Source organism: Tetrao urogallus (genome assembly GCF_951394365.1).
Source record: "Tetrao urogallus genome assembly, chromosome: 4".
NCBI lineage: Eukaryota > Metazoa > Chordata > Aves > Galliformes > Phasianidae > Tetrao > Tetrao urogallus.
Window position 1 is genome coordinate 70,960,180 of NC_136817.1, and position 13,278 is coordinate 70,973,457.

At 63.3% G+C, this 13,278-nt stretch overlaps 1 protein-coding gene across 1 annotated transcript in view; it reads left to right on the forward strand.

Annotated features, from left to right (window-relative positions):
• LOC306945474 (dedicator of cytokinesis protein 2-like) overlaps positions 1–13,278 on the forward strand; it is a gene marked incomplete at both ends in the record, with an annotated part of 52,260 nt that overhangs the window by 34,283 nt on the left and 4,699 nt on the right. The window contains 11 exons of the mRNA XM_079534196.1: positions 8,701–8,799; positions 8,960–9,054; positions 9,320–9,398; positions 9,494–9,594; positions 9,753–9,811; positions 10,469–10,617; positions 11,779–11,864; positions 12,192–12,348; positions 12,513–12,553; positions 12,784–12,874; positions 12,958–13,077. Coding sequence (XP_079390322.1) covers positions 8,701–8,799; positions 8,960–9,054; positions 9,320–9,398; positions 9,494–9,594; positions 9,753–9,811; positions 10,469–10,617; positions 11,779–11,864; positions 12,192–12,348; positions 12,513–12,553; positions 12,784–12,874; positions 12,958–13,077 — 1,077 coding nt within the window. The remainder of the gene's footprint in view (positions 1–8,700; positions 8,800–8,959; positions 9,055–9,319; positions 9,399–9,493; positions 9,595–9,752; positions 9,812–10,468; positions 10,618–11,778; positions 11,865–12,191; positions 12,349–12,512; positions 12,554–12,783; positions 12,875–12,957; positions 13,078–13,278) is intronic.

A 13,278-nucleotide genomic window follows, 5' to 3' on the forward strand; every position in this document is an offset into this window, starting at 1 on the left:
GGGCGAGAGCACCGTGGGCACATGCGGCCCTGCAAAACCACAGAGCAGCCCCAGCTTGCTCCACTGCCCACGCAGCCAACGCGGTGCTGTCAGTCAGCAGCGCTCTGCCGAGGCGCCCCGCGCCTCCGAACCGAGCACCGCTGGAGATCTGAGGCACGGCACAAGGACAAAGAGAAAGCCAATAAATTATACATGCGCTGACTGCATTTGGAGAACAGTTCTGAGGCTGTCAGACACCAAAAGCTTGGACCCTCCCGCTCGTCCTTCTGCATATGCATTACGGTGCGGCCAGGTTTAGTGCTGTGCCCAGGCGCTGCTTCTGGCACTCCTGCATCTCCCACTGCTAATAACAAACCCTGATGGGGGCTGAACCAGGACCACGCGACCAAGCGGCTGCTGCATCTCACGCACCCCCTGTACCAGAGCTGAATACGAAGGAAACATCTCTGCTGACAGATCCAGCTGGAAGCACAGCTCCAGGGACATTTTGGATGCGCAGAAAAGGCCACTGGGAGAGGCTGTGCAGGAAGCACAGGCACCCAGCGCTCAGCACATCGGGGCTCTCCAGCTGCTCTCTTCCAGCATGTTTGCAGGGAGGTGGTGCCCACGCACGCCGATGCACCGTATCCAACCTGCCTTCCTGTGCCCACAGCTCCTGCACCAAGGCACCCTATGCAAGGCCTGAGCTCCCAGACGGAGGCACAGGAGTAGAAGTGTCCCTTGTTAACGTCACCCTCCCCAGAACAAGGCACAGACGGCTCTGCTCATTGCTGAACAACACAGTGAAGCCTTTCTGGGGTCCTAAAACCACATCAGCCCCTTCAGGGCCGAGCCCAGGGCTGCAGCTGTTCCAGCTGTTCCTCTCTGCAGGAGGATGGCCAGGACCACGGGAATGGGCAGACGGGAGGGGGCAGCTGAAGGATGAGAGCCACACGGTGGCTGAGCTGTCCTCAGGCGCCCCGTGCCTGCAGCCCTCCAACAGTCCCTGCTCCAGAGCGAGTGCGGGGGCTGCTCACGCCATCACCCCGACCCCGTGCCCAGCACACACAGACACTGGTGTCAAACCCTCGGGCTGCATGGTGCCCGAGGCCACAGCAGGAGGCAGAGAGGACTGAGCCATCCCAGCGCTCTGCTTCTGTCTGCGCGCTGCAGGCACGGAGCACAAGGGGCTGGGAGTCCCTGTGCCCGGCTGTGCCAGCAGAGCTGTGCTGAGGAGGGCAGGCTGGCTCTGCCCACCCTGCCTGCTTGTCCGACCAGACCGACGTGCACAAACGCGGAGCAGCCACTCCTGGAGGTGAGGCGCCACCGGAGCCACGGCACTGCCGTGCAGCGGAGCAACCCAGCAGGGAAGCCTCAGTGCCACAGGGCCCTTCTCCTCTCCCAGCCCCGGGTGTGATGGTGGCATCCAGACCTCAGGAGAGCTGTGGGATGATGCGCTGGAGGTGGAGGGGCGCGGGGAGCAGCAGCACAGCAGCACCGAGGGCAGCAGCTCAGAGCCTGATGAATGACGGCTGAAGGACGGCGGCGCACACCAGCAGTGCCAGCCTGCACGGGGCTCTGGGAAACACGGCTCATCAAACCCATTTGCTGTCTGTTTTGATGAGATTCCCGGTTTGGTCAACGGAGGTAAAAGCCTCCTTAGATCTCTGTAAGGCATTTGACATTTTCATGGAGAAACCGGAAAGATATGAAAGCGATGTGCCACGCGTTAAATGGATTAAAGCCAGGCCAACCAGCGTGTCTCAAGATATAACCATCCAGCACCCAGCACCAAACGGCCGTGCTGCTGGCCAGGTCCCTCAGAGGGGCATTGAGCCCCACGGTGATGCTGGAGTCAGTGACCTCAAAGAGGAAAAGCCTGCACTGGCAGAATTTGGATGATGCGGAGACTGAGAGAAGGATAAGGAATGAGAATGACAAATGTGGTGTCATGTGGGCATCAAGGAAAGAGCGCTGCAGGAAAGCAGTTCAGCGGTGGGAAGCGGCTCTGCTCTGCAGCCCCACAGATCAGTGCAACAGAACAGTGCCTGAGAGCCAGAGGTCAGCGCTTCCAGATGGGGAAGGGCCTTCCTGAAAGGTGAGGCCATTCGGTGCCGGAGCAACTTGGACAAGATTCAGGTGGTGATGGATGCTCTCCTGACAATTATTTAAGGTCTGAGTGTTTTCCTCCTCTTGTTCAATTACAAGCAGTAGATCATATCAAGTGATTTACGGACAAAACCAGATGACGCCACCATAATGCAGTAAATGACAGGAGCACCTCAGCGTGGGCTGCGCTGGCTGCTCGGGGCGGTGGGGATGGGTGCCGTGGGCTGATCGGCACCTGGAGCCATGGAGGCACTGAGGGTGGGGTCCCCATCTCCTGGCCACCGCCACCACCACCCAACTGCAGCGCTGGATCCCACCCTGCAGTCACACTGCCTGGCACACCGTGGACCCCTGCTGCCCGGTGCCACCCTGCCTGGCACACTGTGGGTCCCAGCTCCAGGCTCCTCGGGCAGGACGCCAAGGACAGGACACCCTGCCAGCCCTGCTGGGGGCCCTTCTGCACCCATCCTCCACCTCCTCTTCCTGGCGACGTCTGTGGAAGAAGGAAAACCAGAGCAGACACATAAATCTTCTCCTCAAGACGCAGGAAGCCAGGAGATTAGATTTATGAGAGAGGAAATCATCTACTTCTGGAGCTGCAGAGGAGGGTAGCTAATTACCCGCCCCTACTACGGGGTGCCATGGTTCCTCCTGGGACGGAGCCTTTGCTGCCCCTGAGCTCAGCACGGCGCGAGGTGCTGCGGCACTGGGAGGCAGCGGGGTGAGCTGTGTGCTCACAGCCCACGGCCGGGCAGCAGCCAGGTGCACAGCGCAGTCAGCAGCAGGACTTCATCCCAACTCGGCTCCAGGAGGATCGGTGCGTTGCTGCTCAGCACGGAGCATCCACGGCACTCAGGGGTGGATGACGGCGCGTTGCTCAGCAATGGCAGCACGCAGCTCCTCACAGAGGCAGTGCCAGCACGAAGCCAGCACGTGCCCTGCCCTCACAGCTGCTCTTGGAGGCCCTTCCATCACCCCATCTTTGGAGGCGTGCAGACCTCCTGGTTTCCTGCAGGCTCCTCATCACTGCCACTTTATCTCCCCCATCTGTGCCTGGGCCAGTGCCGTGCCTTCTCTCGAGCAGCTCTGCTCCCCCTCAGCACAGAGCCCCGTGTGCCACATCCCAGCCCTCTGCGCTCTCACGGCGAGGGCGTGCACCCCTCCATGGCAACGGCTCCCAGGTCCCAGCAGCACCCGTTGCTCCCTTTACCCCATACCTGCAGCGTTCACAGCACTGTCTCACGCTGCTCCTGCACCTCCGTGGCCCAACCAAAGCCCTGTCAGTCTGAGGATGGCCGCAGAGTGCCGCGACGGAGCCGTGCACACTCACAGCCGACGCCACGCGGGCGCTGTGGAGGAGCCCCACCAGCACAGCGGCCCCTTTTTGGCTGCAGGTGCCTGGTGGAAGTGGCAGCTCGCATGAGCCGAGTGATCTGCGTGCATCCATCTTTATTTAGGTCACTGGCTGAAGGGCCCTGCAGGAAAATGAGTCACACTCCCAGCCCCGGGGCCAGGAGAAGGCAGGTGCTCCCTGTGCCCCAGTGCCGAATGCAGGGTCCTGCAGCCCTGAGATGGGAGCCCAACGACCAGGGAAGAGGCAACGACGTCCTCCCGGCACCTCATGTCATGGCAGCATCACATCCTTTCTTTCAGCCTCACGTGCGTGGGTGCAGTTGGACGGGGACTCGCTGTGGCTTGGAGTGCAGCAACATACGAAGCCTTTGCAGGAGGTTTTTAGGGACCCACGGAGGCCGAATCGTTCTGTCTCCAAGGCTAACGCAGCCGTCCTGGCAGCAGCGCCGCTGCCCTGGCTGGGACTGCCTTCACCGCCACCTCTTTGCAGTGCAGAGGAGCGCGGCTGTCACCATTTCAGATGAGAGGTGTGGAGGCAGTGAGCTGCCCAGAGGAGCACGGAGGAGCACAGACCGCACGGACAGCGCGTGTGGAGCAGGGAGAGGGGAGGAGGTGGCTTCCCATCCCAAGGCTGTGCTTAAAGAGAGCATCGCTGCAGCGCTGCTCGGCCGCCCCTCCTGGGGGTATGGAAGAACAAGGAATGGCGTGGCTGCTGCCTTCCCAGCACATGGTGTGGGCAATACGATGTTCCTCCAGTCCCAGACACGGCCCTGCAGGTACAGGGATGTGGGGAATCACCTGACGTGAGACCTGGCCGGAGATCCTGCAGGCTGGGCTGGCTCTGCCCCGAAGTAATTACAGGACAAATGAAACAGGACGTGGCCTGGAGGCTCGTGGTCATGGGAGGCTCAGCGCATCGCGAGGCATCTCACAGCTTCCACGGAGGGATGCGCTGCCCCTCACAGAGCCGGGATGGGGCTGCATCCAGAGCCACGGCATCAGCAGCAGCCTGCAGGCTGGGGAGCCCCGCAGCTCCTCTCCACACCAGGATGTTTTCAGACAGCCTCAAGCTGCCTGCAGAGCACATTTCTGGAAGGAGCTGGAAAGGTTCTGCCGCCCCGCATTCGCAGGCAGATGGTCACGATGCTGTGCTTTGTGTGCCTGTCCAGGGGGGTTCAGCCCCCCGGGGGGCTGCACGGCCCCATTGCAGCTCCGAGCACACAGCCCTGCGTGGAGCAGTGCCCCGTGCCAATGCCACTCACACACTGCAGCCCCAAGAGCAGCCACTGCTGTGCGGGCAGTGGGAGCTGAGGCTGCTGCGGCTGCAGCTCCCATCACCGGTGCGGAGAACGTTGTCTCAGAATACAAATTCCTGCCTTTAAGTGGATTCCCATTGCCATCCAGCAGGAACCCCCCCCCTTTATCTTTATGTGCCTTAGACAACACTCGCTGCCAGGGGAATTTGGGAATTAGTGAGTGTCTTTCTGCGCCACGTGCCTCGGTTTCCCCACCCACAATGCAGCCAGGATGATTTGGATCACAGCTATAAGCACACGAGCCACACACCGTCCAGAAGCACCGGTTACGACTGAAGCATTGTTACTGCAGATGGAAATGAACCCACTCATTATTTGTGGCCTCTGAGCACTACCATACTATTAAGCAATTATAATAATTGTAATTCGTCAAGAAGATAACCTCTGTCTAAAGGAGTTCCCGTGTTTAAACCTGTTCTGCTGCTCCGCATGCACTGGATGGATTCAGAGCGCTGCAGACACGACCCACACCAGGAGCTGAGCGGGACCACCAGGCTGTGCCCACCGCTGCCTGGAGCTGCCTGCCGGGCTCACAGGGATGCAGGCAGCGCACAGCTCGCAGCCGGCGTTCCCAGCGTCCGGGAGGGCGCATCCCTGCAGGCCAGCAGAGCTGAGCACCGCGGGCTGACACACCGCTCTCTGCCCCGCCACGAGCGCGCAGCCACTCACCAGCCCCGCGCGGGCGCAGCTGCACGGCCGGCTCTCAGCCATCGCCCTGCGCACCCGCCTGCGCTCTGACCGAAACGACGGCTCCGCGCAGAGCCTCCTGCTGACCCCCGCGGCCCTGCGAGGGGCTGCAGCCCGCGCCGCGGGAGGGGGGAGCCGAGCAGCCCCGGAGCGCGGTGCCCTCACGTCTCACCCCGCCCGGCTGCTCGCGCGAAGGCCTTGAGCTGAGCGCACGGCGCCGGGAGCAACGTGGGCTGCATCCCTCCCTCCGGCGCCGGCGGCCGTCCCCGCGTCAGCGCGGCGTGCGGTACCCGAAGTGACAGCCCCGGCATCGCGTGTGCGCGTGTCAAACACAGCCCGGCTCCGCTGACGGACGTGTCTGCTAACGAGGGGCAGCAGCGAGGCGGGCGCTGCCGGAGCCCTCCCTGCCCGTGTGCCCCCCGGGACCGTTCTGCCAGCGGCGGTGCCCCGCGCTCCGGGCGGCAGCGAGGAGGGGCTGCGGCGCGGGGCAGAACCCGGGGGGCTCCGGCGCTTCTCACGCGGCGAATCCCAGCGCCGCGGAATCGCCTCCCCCAAGCACACTCTACTGCCTCCGGCGTGGCCGTGCGCCCCCCGGAGACCCCCGCCCGGTGGCCCCGCGCCCCCCGCACTTCCCGGGGAGCTCCGGCGCGGCGGCGGAGCAGAGGAGCCCCGGGGGTCCCTGACCCCAATGACACCCGGGGCTGCTCGGCGCCGAGCATCGCGCCGCTGCCTCGGGGAGAATCGGGAAACGCCGCCCGAGCACCGCAGCTCCTTCCCGGGCATCCCGGCCCCGCGCCCCTCCGAGCACCGCGCATCCCGCGCCGCCCCTGGGTCCCGGTCCCGGCCCTGCGATTCCCGTAACGCTCCGGCCCAGGGATTCCCCGCACCGCCCCGGCCCCCACGCGCTGCGGGGCCGATCCCCGTGGGGCTGAGCCCGGTCCCGGCCCGGCCGCCCCTCCCCGGGCTCCCCGCTCCCAGCCCCGTACCTGGCGCTCGGCGGCGGCGGTGCAGGGCGGTGTGCGCGGAGCACGGCCGGGGCGGAGCCGCGCGGGCTCGCCGGTACCGGGAGGAGGAGCCGGAGGGGCGGGGCGGCGACGTGCCCGCCCGCTGTTAGCGGCGGGGCTGGGAGATGCGGGGAACCCCGCCGGACCCGCACTGAACGCCGTCCGCGCAGCACGCGGGGACGCACCGCCGTCTGCCCAACCCGGGTGCGGGCAGCGCGCACCGGGCGCCTCCTCGGTCCCGTCCCCGTGCGGCTCCCGCAGGTCGCGCCGCCGGACTTTGCTGTGTTGCCCCGTTACTTCCAACCTCTCGGCCTGCCCCGACCGGGAGCAGCGGGTGTTTGCACCGAGCGGGCCGAAGGGGAGCAGGAGGTGGGAAAGCGCCGTCACGGAGCGGCCAAAAGAAGCTCGGCGTCCCGCGGCCACCACAAACCCTCTCCTGCTCCGATGCTGCCCGGTCTGCGGCCGCTGGGCTGAGCGGCGGCTCCGGGTGCTGCTGCGCTCGCGGTGGCTTTGCTGAGGAGTATTTGGGAGCTGAGTCCTTTCTGTCTGTGACCAGCGGTGGGTCTGCGGGCTGCTGCAAGGGTGGACGTGCCGTGTGCTGTGCCGGGCTGCTGCTGGGTCTGTTCCCCGCACATACGCCATCTGCCAGCTGAATATCTGTACGTGCAGCAGCACCCGGCTGTGGCTCACCAGTAATGTAATTTAAATGTAAATGCAGCTTCTCCTGAACAAGGTGTAGCAGGCCGTGCAGGGAGTTCACCTGGATCTAATTCCAGCTGCCACCAGAACAGCTGCTTTCAGGTGGCTGAGCTGATCTCATCACATCCCCGGCACATTCTGCCTTGCAGAGAACTTTCCTCCTGCTCTTCCTCCTTGCTGCCAGGGGGCTGTGCTGCCTTGGGCCGCCCTTCTCCCCGTGCTGGTGGTGGGTAACATCCACACTGTTGGGTGCATGAGAAATTCCCCCCAGACCTCCATGAAGGTGTGAACTGCTGCTGCTCCCCAGTGCACAGCGTGTCGCACAGCCCGGCACACACTGTGCCACTGCTCTTGTGGATGCTCAGGGATGTGGGTGGATTTGTGGCAACCCCTGCTTCACCGAGTGCTTACTCTGGAGCAGGCCTTGCTGGGATGGTGGCCGTGCATGTCGAGCAGAGCTCATCCCCAGCTCTGCCTCTGCAGCTCCACGTGCAGCTGCTGTGGCCGTGCCGTGTGCTGTCCTTCAGCTTCAGGTCTGCAGCTCCACACTGATGAGAGCAGGACTGGCATTCATGGGGTCGTCATTCATCTGCTTCTCACGGGATACCCGCCGAGCTGCCTCCACCCCCAGCTCCAGCCGCTCCTGTCCCAGGGCTGCCCGTAGCACCGATGTGCCCACAGGCAGCCCAGGCCTTGCCCGGCCCCCACACAGAGGCACATCCTGGGCACCTGGGCTGCTTTATGTTCCCCCTGTGAGCGTGCTGCTCTCCTGGTCTGCAGCCAAATGCCACGAGCTCAGACCTGAGGCTGAGCAGAGCCCGTCTTCAGGGGCCAGGAGCGCCGACCCTGCAGCTCTCAGGCTTCAGATGCCCATCGGGGAGTTTCCAAGAGCTTTGTCCTGTCACCAAAGCTTCCTCTTAACAAGTTAATATTCAAAGCACTTCAAAGTCTGCTGCAGACTCAGATTTTATGTTAGAAGCATCATCAATAATGGGCTGCACTAACAGGCTAAAGGGGAGATGAAAGAGAGGGGTGAGCAGCAGGTGGTCCCTGCTCTGCCAGCTGCTCCTCTCCCGTTCCATGAACAATGCAGACCTGAGATTAGCATGGCTGGTCCTGCTGTGCAGAAGGGAGTCGTGGGCAGCGCGCTGCACCTGCCCCCCTCGCCCTGGTTCAGAGCCACAGGCACACAGGGCAGAGCTGGAGCTGATGGCTCGAACTGGGACTCTTATTAAAGGCAGCCTGGATACACTGGCCTCCAGAAGGAAGCTGTGAGCCACTTCCACGATGCACTTACAGCCACATATTACTTAAATGATCTTAAAATCCACAGGTTTACGCTAGCAAAAGCGTTGTGCTTCTGTCCATGTCCCCTGCTGCAGTGTGGTGGGTCTCAGCTCTGTCCCACCCCAGAAGCAGAGAAGGAGCAGAGCACAGGCAGAGCTGGGAAGCAGGCAGGGCTACCAGGGCAGCAGAGCCTTGGGGGGGAGGAGGGGGTACACGGCCCTCCTGGTGCCAGCCCTGCAGCCCCTGACCCAGCTGCTCTCTGCCAGAGTCACTACGTGGCGTGCATGGCCGCCATCCTGAGCCAGATGGACGCAGACCATTACCACTCCTACATCCAGGCCTTCCCCTCCCGGCCCGAGCTGATGGTGAGTGCCCGCCGTGCAGCGAGAGCCTGGCCCTCGTGTCACCACCCCGCTGCCGGCGCCTCCTGCGCCCCTGGGTGCTCCCAGCCCTGGTGCTCAGCGCGGCACTGCATCAGGACGGCTCTGCGGCTGTGCCCCAGCCCCTGACGTCTCCTCCTCACAGGACTTCCTCATGGAGACTTTCATCCTCTTCAAGGACCTCATTGGCAAGACGGTGTACCCCCCCGACTGGATGGTGATGAACATGGTGCAGAACCGGTGAGGAGCCCCGAGCTGGGAGGGACCCACAGAGGGGTCTGGGGCCGCAGCCTGGGATGCCTGGCCCCATGCTGGGCTGCACCATGAGGGCCGAGGGATGAGGGGCCGTGGGGCTGTGAGCAGGAGCGCACTGTGAGCTCCGACCCCAGCGCCCCAACCCTCACCTCGCCGTGACGGGGGCTGCCAGCCTTGCTCCCCCTCTGCTGTGTGCTGTGGGCCGTGGGCTGGCTGTGCCCTCTGCTCAGCACCCACACCCCTCCTGCAGGGAGTTCCTGCGTGCCATCAACCAGTTTGCCAGCACCCTGACAGAGATGTTCCTGAGCAGCAGCAGCTTCGAACTGCAGGTGAGGGGACACCGACCCGGCCCTGACAGGGTGGCAGGGATGTGCCAGACGCTGTGTTGCTCTGCCTGCCGTTTGTCCCTCTCTTCTCACCGCAGCTTTGGAACAACTATTTCCACCTGGCCGTGGCTTTCCTCACCCAGGACTCCCTGCAGCTGGAGAACTTCTCGCAGGCCAAGCGCACCGCCATCCTGGCCAAGTGAGTGGCCCTCCCCTCTCAGGTCAGGGCCCCGGCCCCAGCCCCAGCAATGCTTGCAGATGGGGATTCTGGAATGTGCTCTGCTGGGGCTCCTGGCCTGGAAGCTGTGCCATGGGCTGTGCCCATGGAGTGATGCTGAACTGACACTGTCCTGGCAGGTATGGGGACATGAGAGCCAAGATTGGAGCAGCCATCCGGGACATGTGGTACAACCTAGGTGAGCTGTGGTGTTACCAGCAAGGAGGAGGCTTGGAGAGTGCCTGCAGCCTGGTGTCCATCAGCACCGGCCCCAGAATGGGTGCTGGGGACTGAGAGATTACTGGTGTGGGGCATGGGAGTCTGTGGTGTGTGCAGCCTGTGGGTGTGCACCATGTGAGTGTGCACCATGTGAGTGTGCACCCTGTGGTGTGTGCATCCTCTGAGTGTGCACCCTGTGGGTGTGCATCCTGTGAGTGTGCACCCTGTGGTGTGTGCACCCTGTGAGTGTGCACCATGTGAGTGTGCACCATGTGAGTGTGCACCATGTGAATGTGTACCCTGTGAGTGTGCACCCTGTGGTTTGTGCACCCTGTGAGTGTGCACCATGTGGTTTGTGCACCCTGTGAGTGTGCACCATGTGAGTGTGCACCCTGTGGTGTGTGCACCCTGTGGGTGTGCACCCTGTGAGATGCTGTTGGATGTGCCAGCCCATGGTGCTGAGCTTGCTCTTCCGGCTGCAGGCTCCCCTGTGCCCAGCATGCAGCGCTGGGCATGGACTGGGGAAGCCCTGCTGAAGCTGCATAGGGCTTGCAGAGCTCTGCTGCCACCACTCCTCAGCCTCTCGCAGGCATTGCTGCCTGTTCCTGTGTGCCCCAGCCTTCCCTGTCGTTCGCAGGCCACCACAAGATCGAGTTCATCCCAGGCATGGTGGGCCCCATCCTGGAGATGACCCTTGTGCCGGAGCTGGAGCTGCGCAAGTCCACCATCCCCATCTTCTTTGACATGATGCTCTGCGAGTACCAGCTGACCGCCAGCTTCAGCCGGGTGAGCACCAGCACTGGGCTGGGGAGGGCGGTGGAGGTGAGGGGCTTGCCTGTCATGGGGTGACCACCCCTATCGTGTGGGGGGAGGCACTGCTTGCCCTCCTCCCCCCTTTCCCCCTGCACTCCTGGGGTGTGGGGATGCAGCAGGGAGGGATGGGAACAAGTGAGAGGGGTAAGAGACAGAGATGAGGGACAGTGATGAGGGATGGCGATCTGCTGGGGCCGTGGAGTAGGAGGGAGTCTCGGAGCAATGCCAAGTGTTTCCCAGGGACCAGCAGGCTGCACACACTCAGCAGGTCCCAGCACTGGCTGAACACAGCAGCACAGTGGTAGGGGAGAGGTCTGTACAATCTTCCTGCATTGCCACTCTTGCCAAGGTGCTGTGAGCTTTCCTTGTGCAAAAGACTTTTCCACCCCATGCGGTGTCCCTGGGGGAAGGGCTGGGATCTCTCAGAGCCCGGCTGTTGCTGGATCTTTGCCCCTTGTCCACACTGGACACTGAAGTTCAGAGGACCCAAGAGCTTTGTGGGTGGCATCTCCACACCGTTCCATGCAGCCCAGGCCTGGGGAGATGCTGTGCATCACTCAGGGGATGTGCAGACCCAGGGGACTCAGTGCAGAGCTGAGGGGCATCAGATGTGACCCAGAGCCCCCATATCCTGTGCTGCACACATTGAAGGACCTGCCAGGCTTTGTGGTCCATCTGGTACACTTAGAGCACAAACCCCAAGGCCGTGTCAAGGCTGAGCATCAAGTGTCTCAAGGCTGAGCATTAGCTGGGAGGTGGGAGGGTCCTGGGCAGGCAAGGGTGGCTTTAAGAGGCACAGAGCACAGCCCAGTGATTCCTGGGCTGCCTGGGCTGCAGGACGCAGCCCTTCCTGCAGAAGCCACATCGGTCATCTGGGCTGCTGGGAGATGGCAATGCAGCAGAAGCAGAACGGGGAGCTGGGGAGCAATGGGGGCTGTGTCTGAGCAGGGGAATGGAAGTGTCCAGGTGACGTGGGAGGAAGGTCTGCAGGAGCAGAGCCCGGGCTGCTGCTGGGGCTGCCATCAGCCTTTTCCTGCAGCGCCTATTGCCCAGTGTCCCATGGAACTGTGGCCGTGCAGCCTTGGGGCCGAGCTCCGCACATCCTCAGCTGTGCTCACGTGCATCTCTTTGCAGTTTGAGGATGAGATCCTGCGCAAGCTAGACAGCGAGGTGGAGGGCGGCCGGGGCGACGAGCAGTACAAGCAGCTTTTTGAAAGCATGTGAGCGTGCAGCGCAACACCGTTCCCTTCCTCTGGGCATCACCCCTGCTTTGTGCCCTGCCCCTGCAGAGCCAAATCTCGGCCATCCTCCTCCTCCCTGCTGTGCTTTGGCCCAGAGCGCAGCTCCAGAGGGGGGTCTGACAGGAGGGGCATCACTGCCTGGTCTGTGCCTCACGCCTGCTAGAGAGCAGCACAGGGACGGCTCTCGCTGCTGGCCTGGTGCCGCTTTTTGTCCTTGGCTGGGGCGATCGGGGTCCCACACCTCAGGGCAGCTGAGTTGGGTCGGCGTGGAGCCCAGCGTGCAGCCGCGCTCCCTCTGCTCCACAGTCTGCTCAGCTGCTGCCGGGCGCACCCCGAGCTGTCCCAGCCTGGGGAGAGCTTCGTGGCGTTGGTGACGGGGCTGCTGGAGCGGCTCCTCGACTACCGGGCAGTGATGAACGATGAGAACAAAACCTACAGCATGAGCTGCACCGTCAACCTCCTGGTGAGTGCCTGCACCACATCCCCCATCTGCGGGGCCCGCAGCATCCCCACGCAGCTGCCCAGCAGCCCTGTGCCCGTGGTGGCAGCAGGACTCCAGGTCAGGGATGGTGGGGGCTGCAGGAGAAGCCCTTTCCTGGGGCTGCCTCAATGCTTGCTCCTCCCCAGAACTTCTACAAGGAGATCGACCGCCAGGCCATGTACATCAGGTGAGCGCTGCCTCATCGAGGCCCCCGCACCGTCAGCACACCCAGACCGTGCTGTGGTCCCGGCCCAGCATGGGAAGGTGCCAGCATCATTCAGGAGGCTCCCCAGCCCTGAGCTGCTCCCACCCCACCTGCTGTGACCCTGCGTGGGGCGGGGATGGGGGAGCGGGCAGGGGGCACGGTGCCAGATCCCCCCCGGCACCACATCCAACAAACCCTGCCCTGCCCCCCAGGTACCTGTACAAGCTGAAGGACCTGCACATCAGCTATGAGAACTACACAGAGGGTGCCTACACGCTGCTGCTGCACGCACGGCTCCTCAAGGTGAGGCACGGTGGAAGGGGGGGGGGGGCACAGCGCCCCCCTTGGCTTAGTGTGACGCATGGCATTCCCGCTGCCCCACACAGTGGTCCGACGAGGCAAACACAGCACCCATGCAGGGCCTGCACAGCCCCAGCCTGCACACCCAGCGCCAGCTGAAGGAGGCTCTGTACAACCAGATCATCAACTACTTTGATCAAGGCAAGGTGAGCACAGCCCCGTGCAGCACGGACCGTAAGACCCAGCTCCGAGCCCCCACCTTGGCACCGCTCACCATCCCTGTTGCCATGATGGGGGCAGAGTTGCTCTGTGCCAGGCAGGGTGCTGTGATCCTGTGCTGAGCAGTTCATCCCTGCAGCCACTACAACTCCCAGTTGCCTGTTCTGCCCCTACTTCTGGGGAGATGC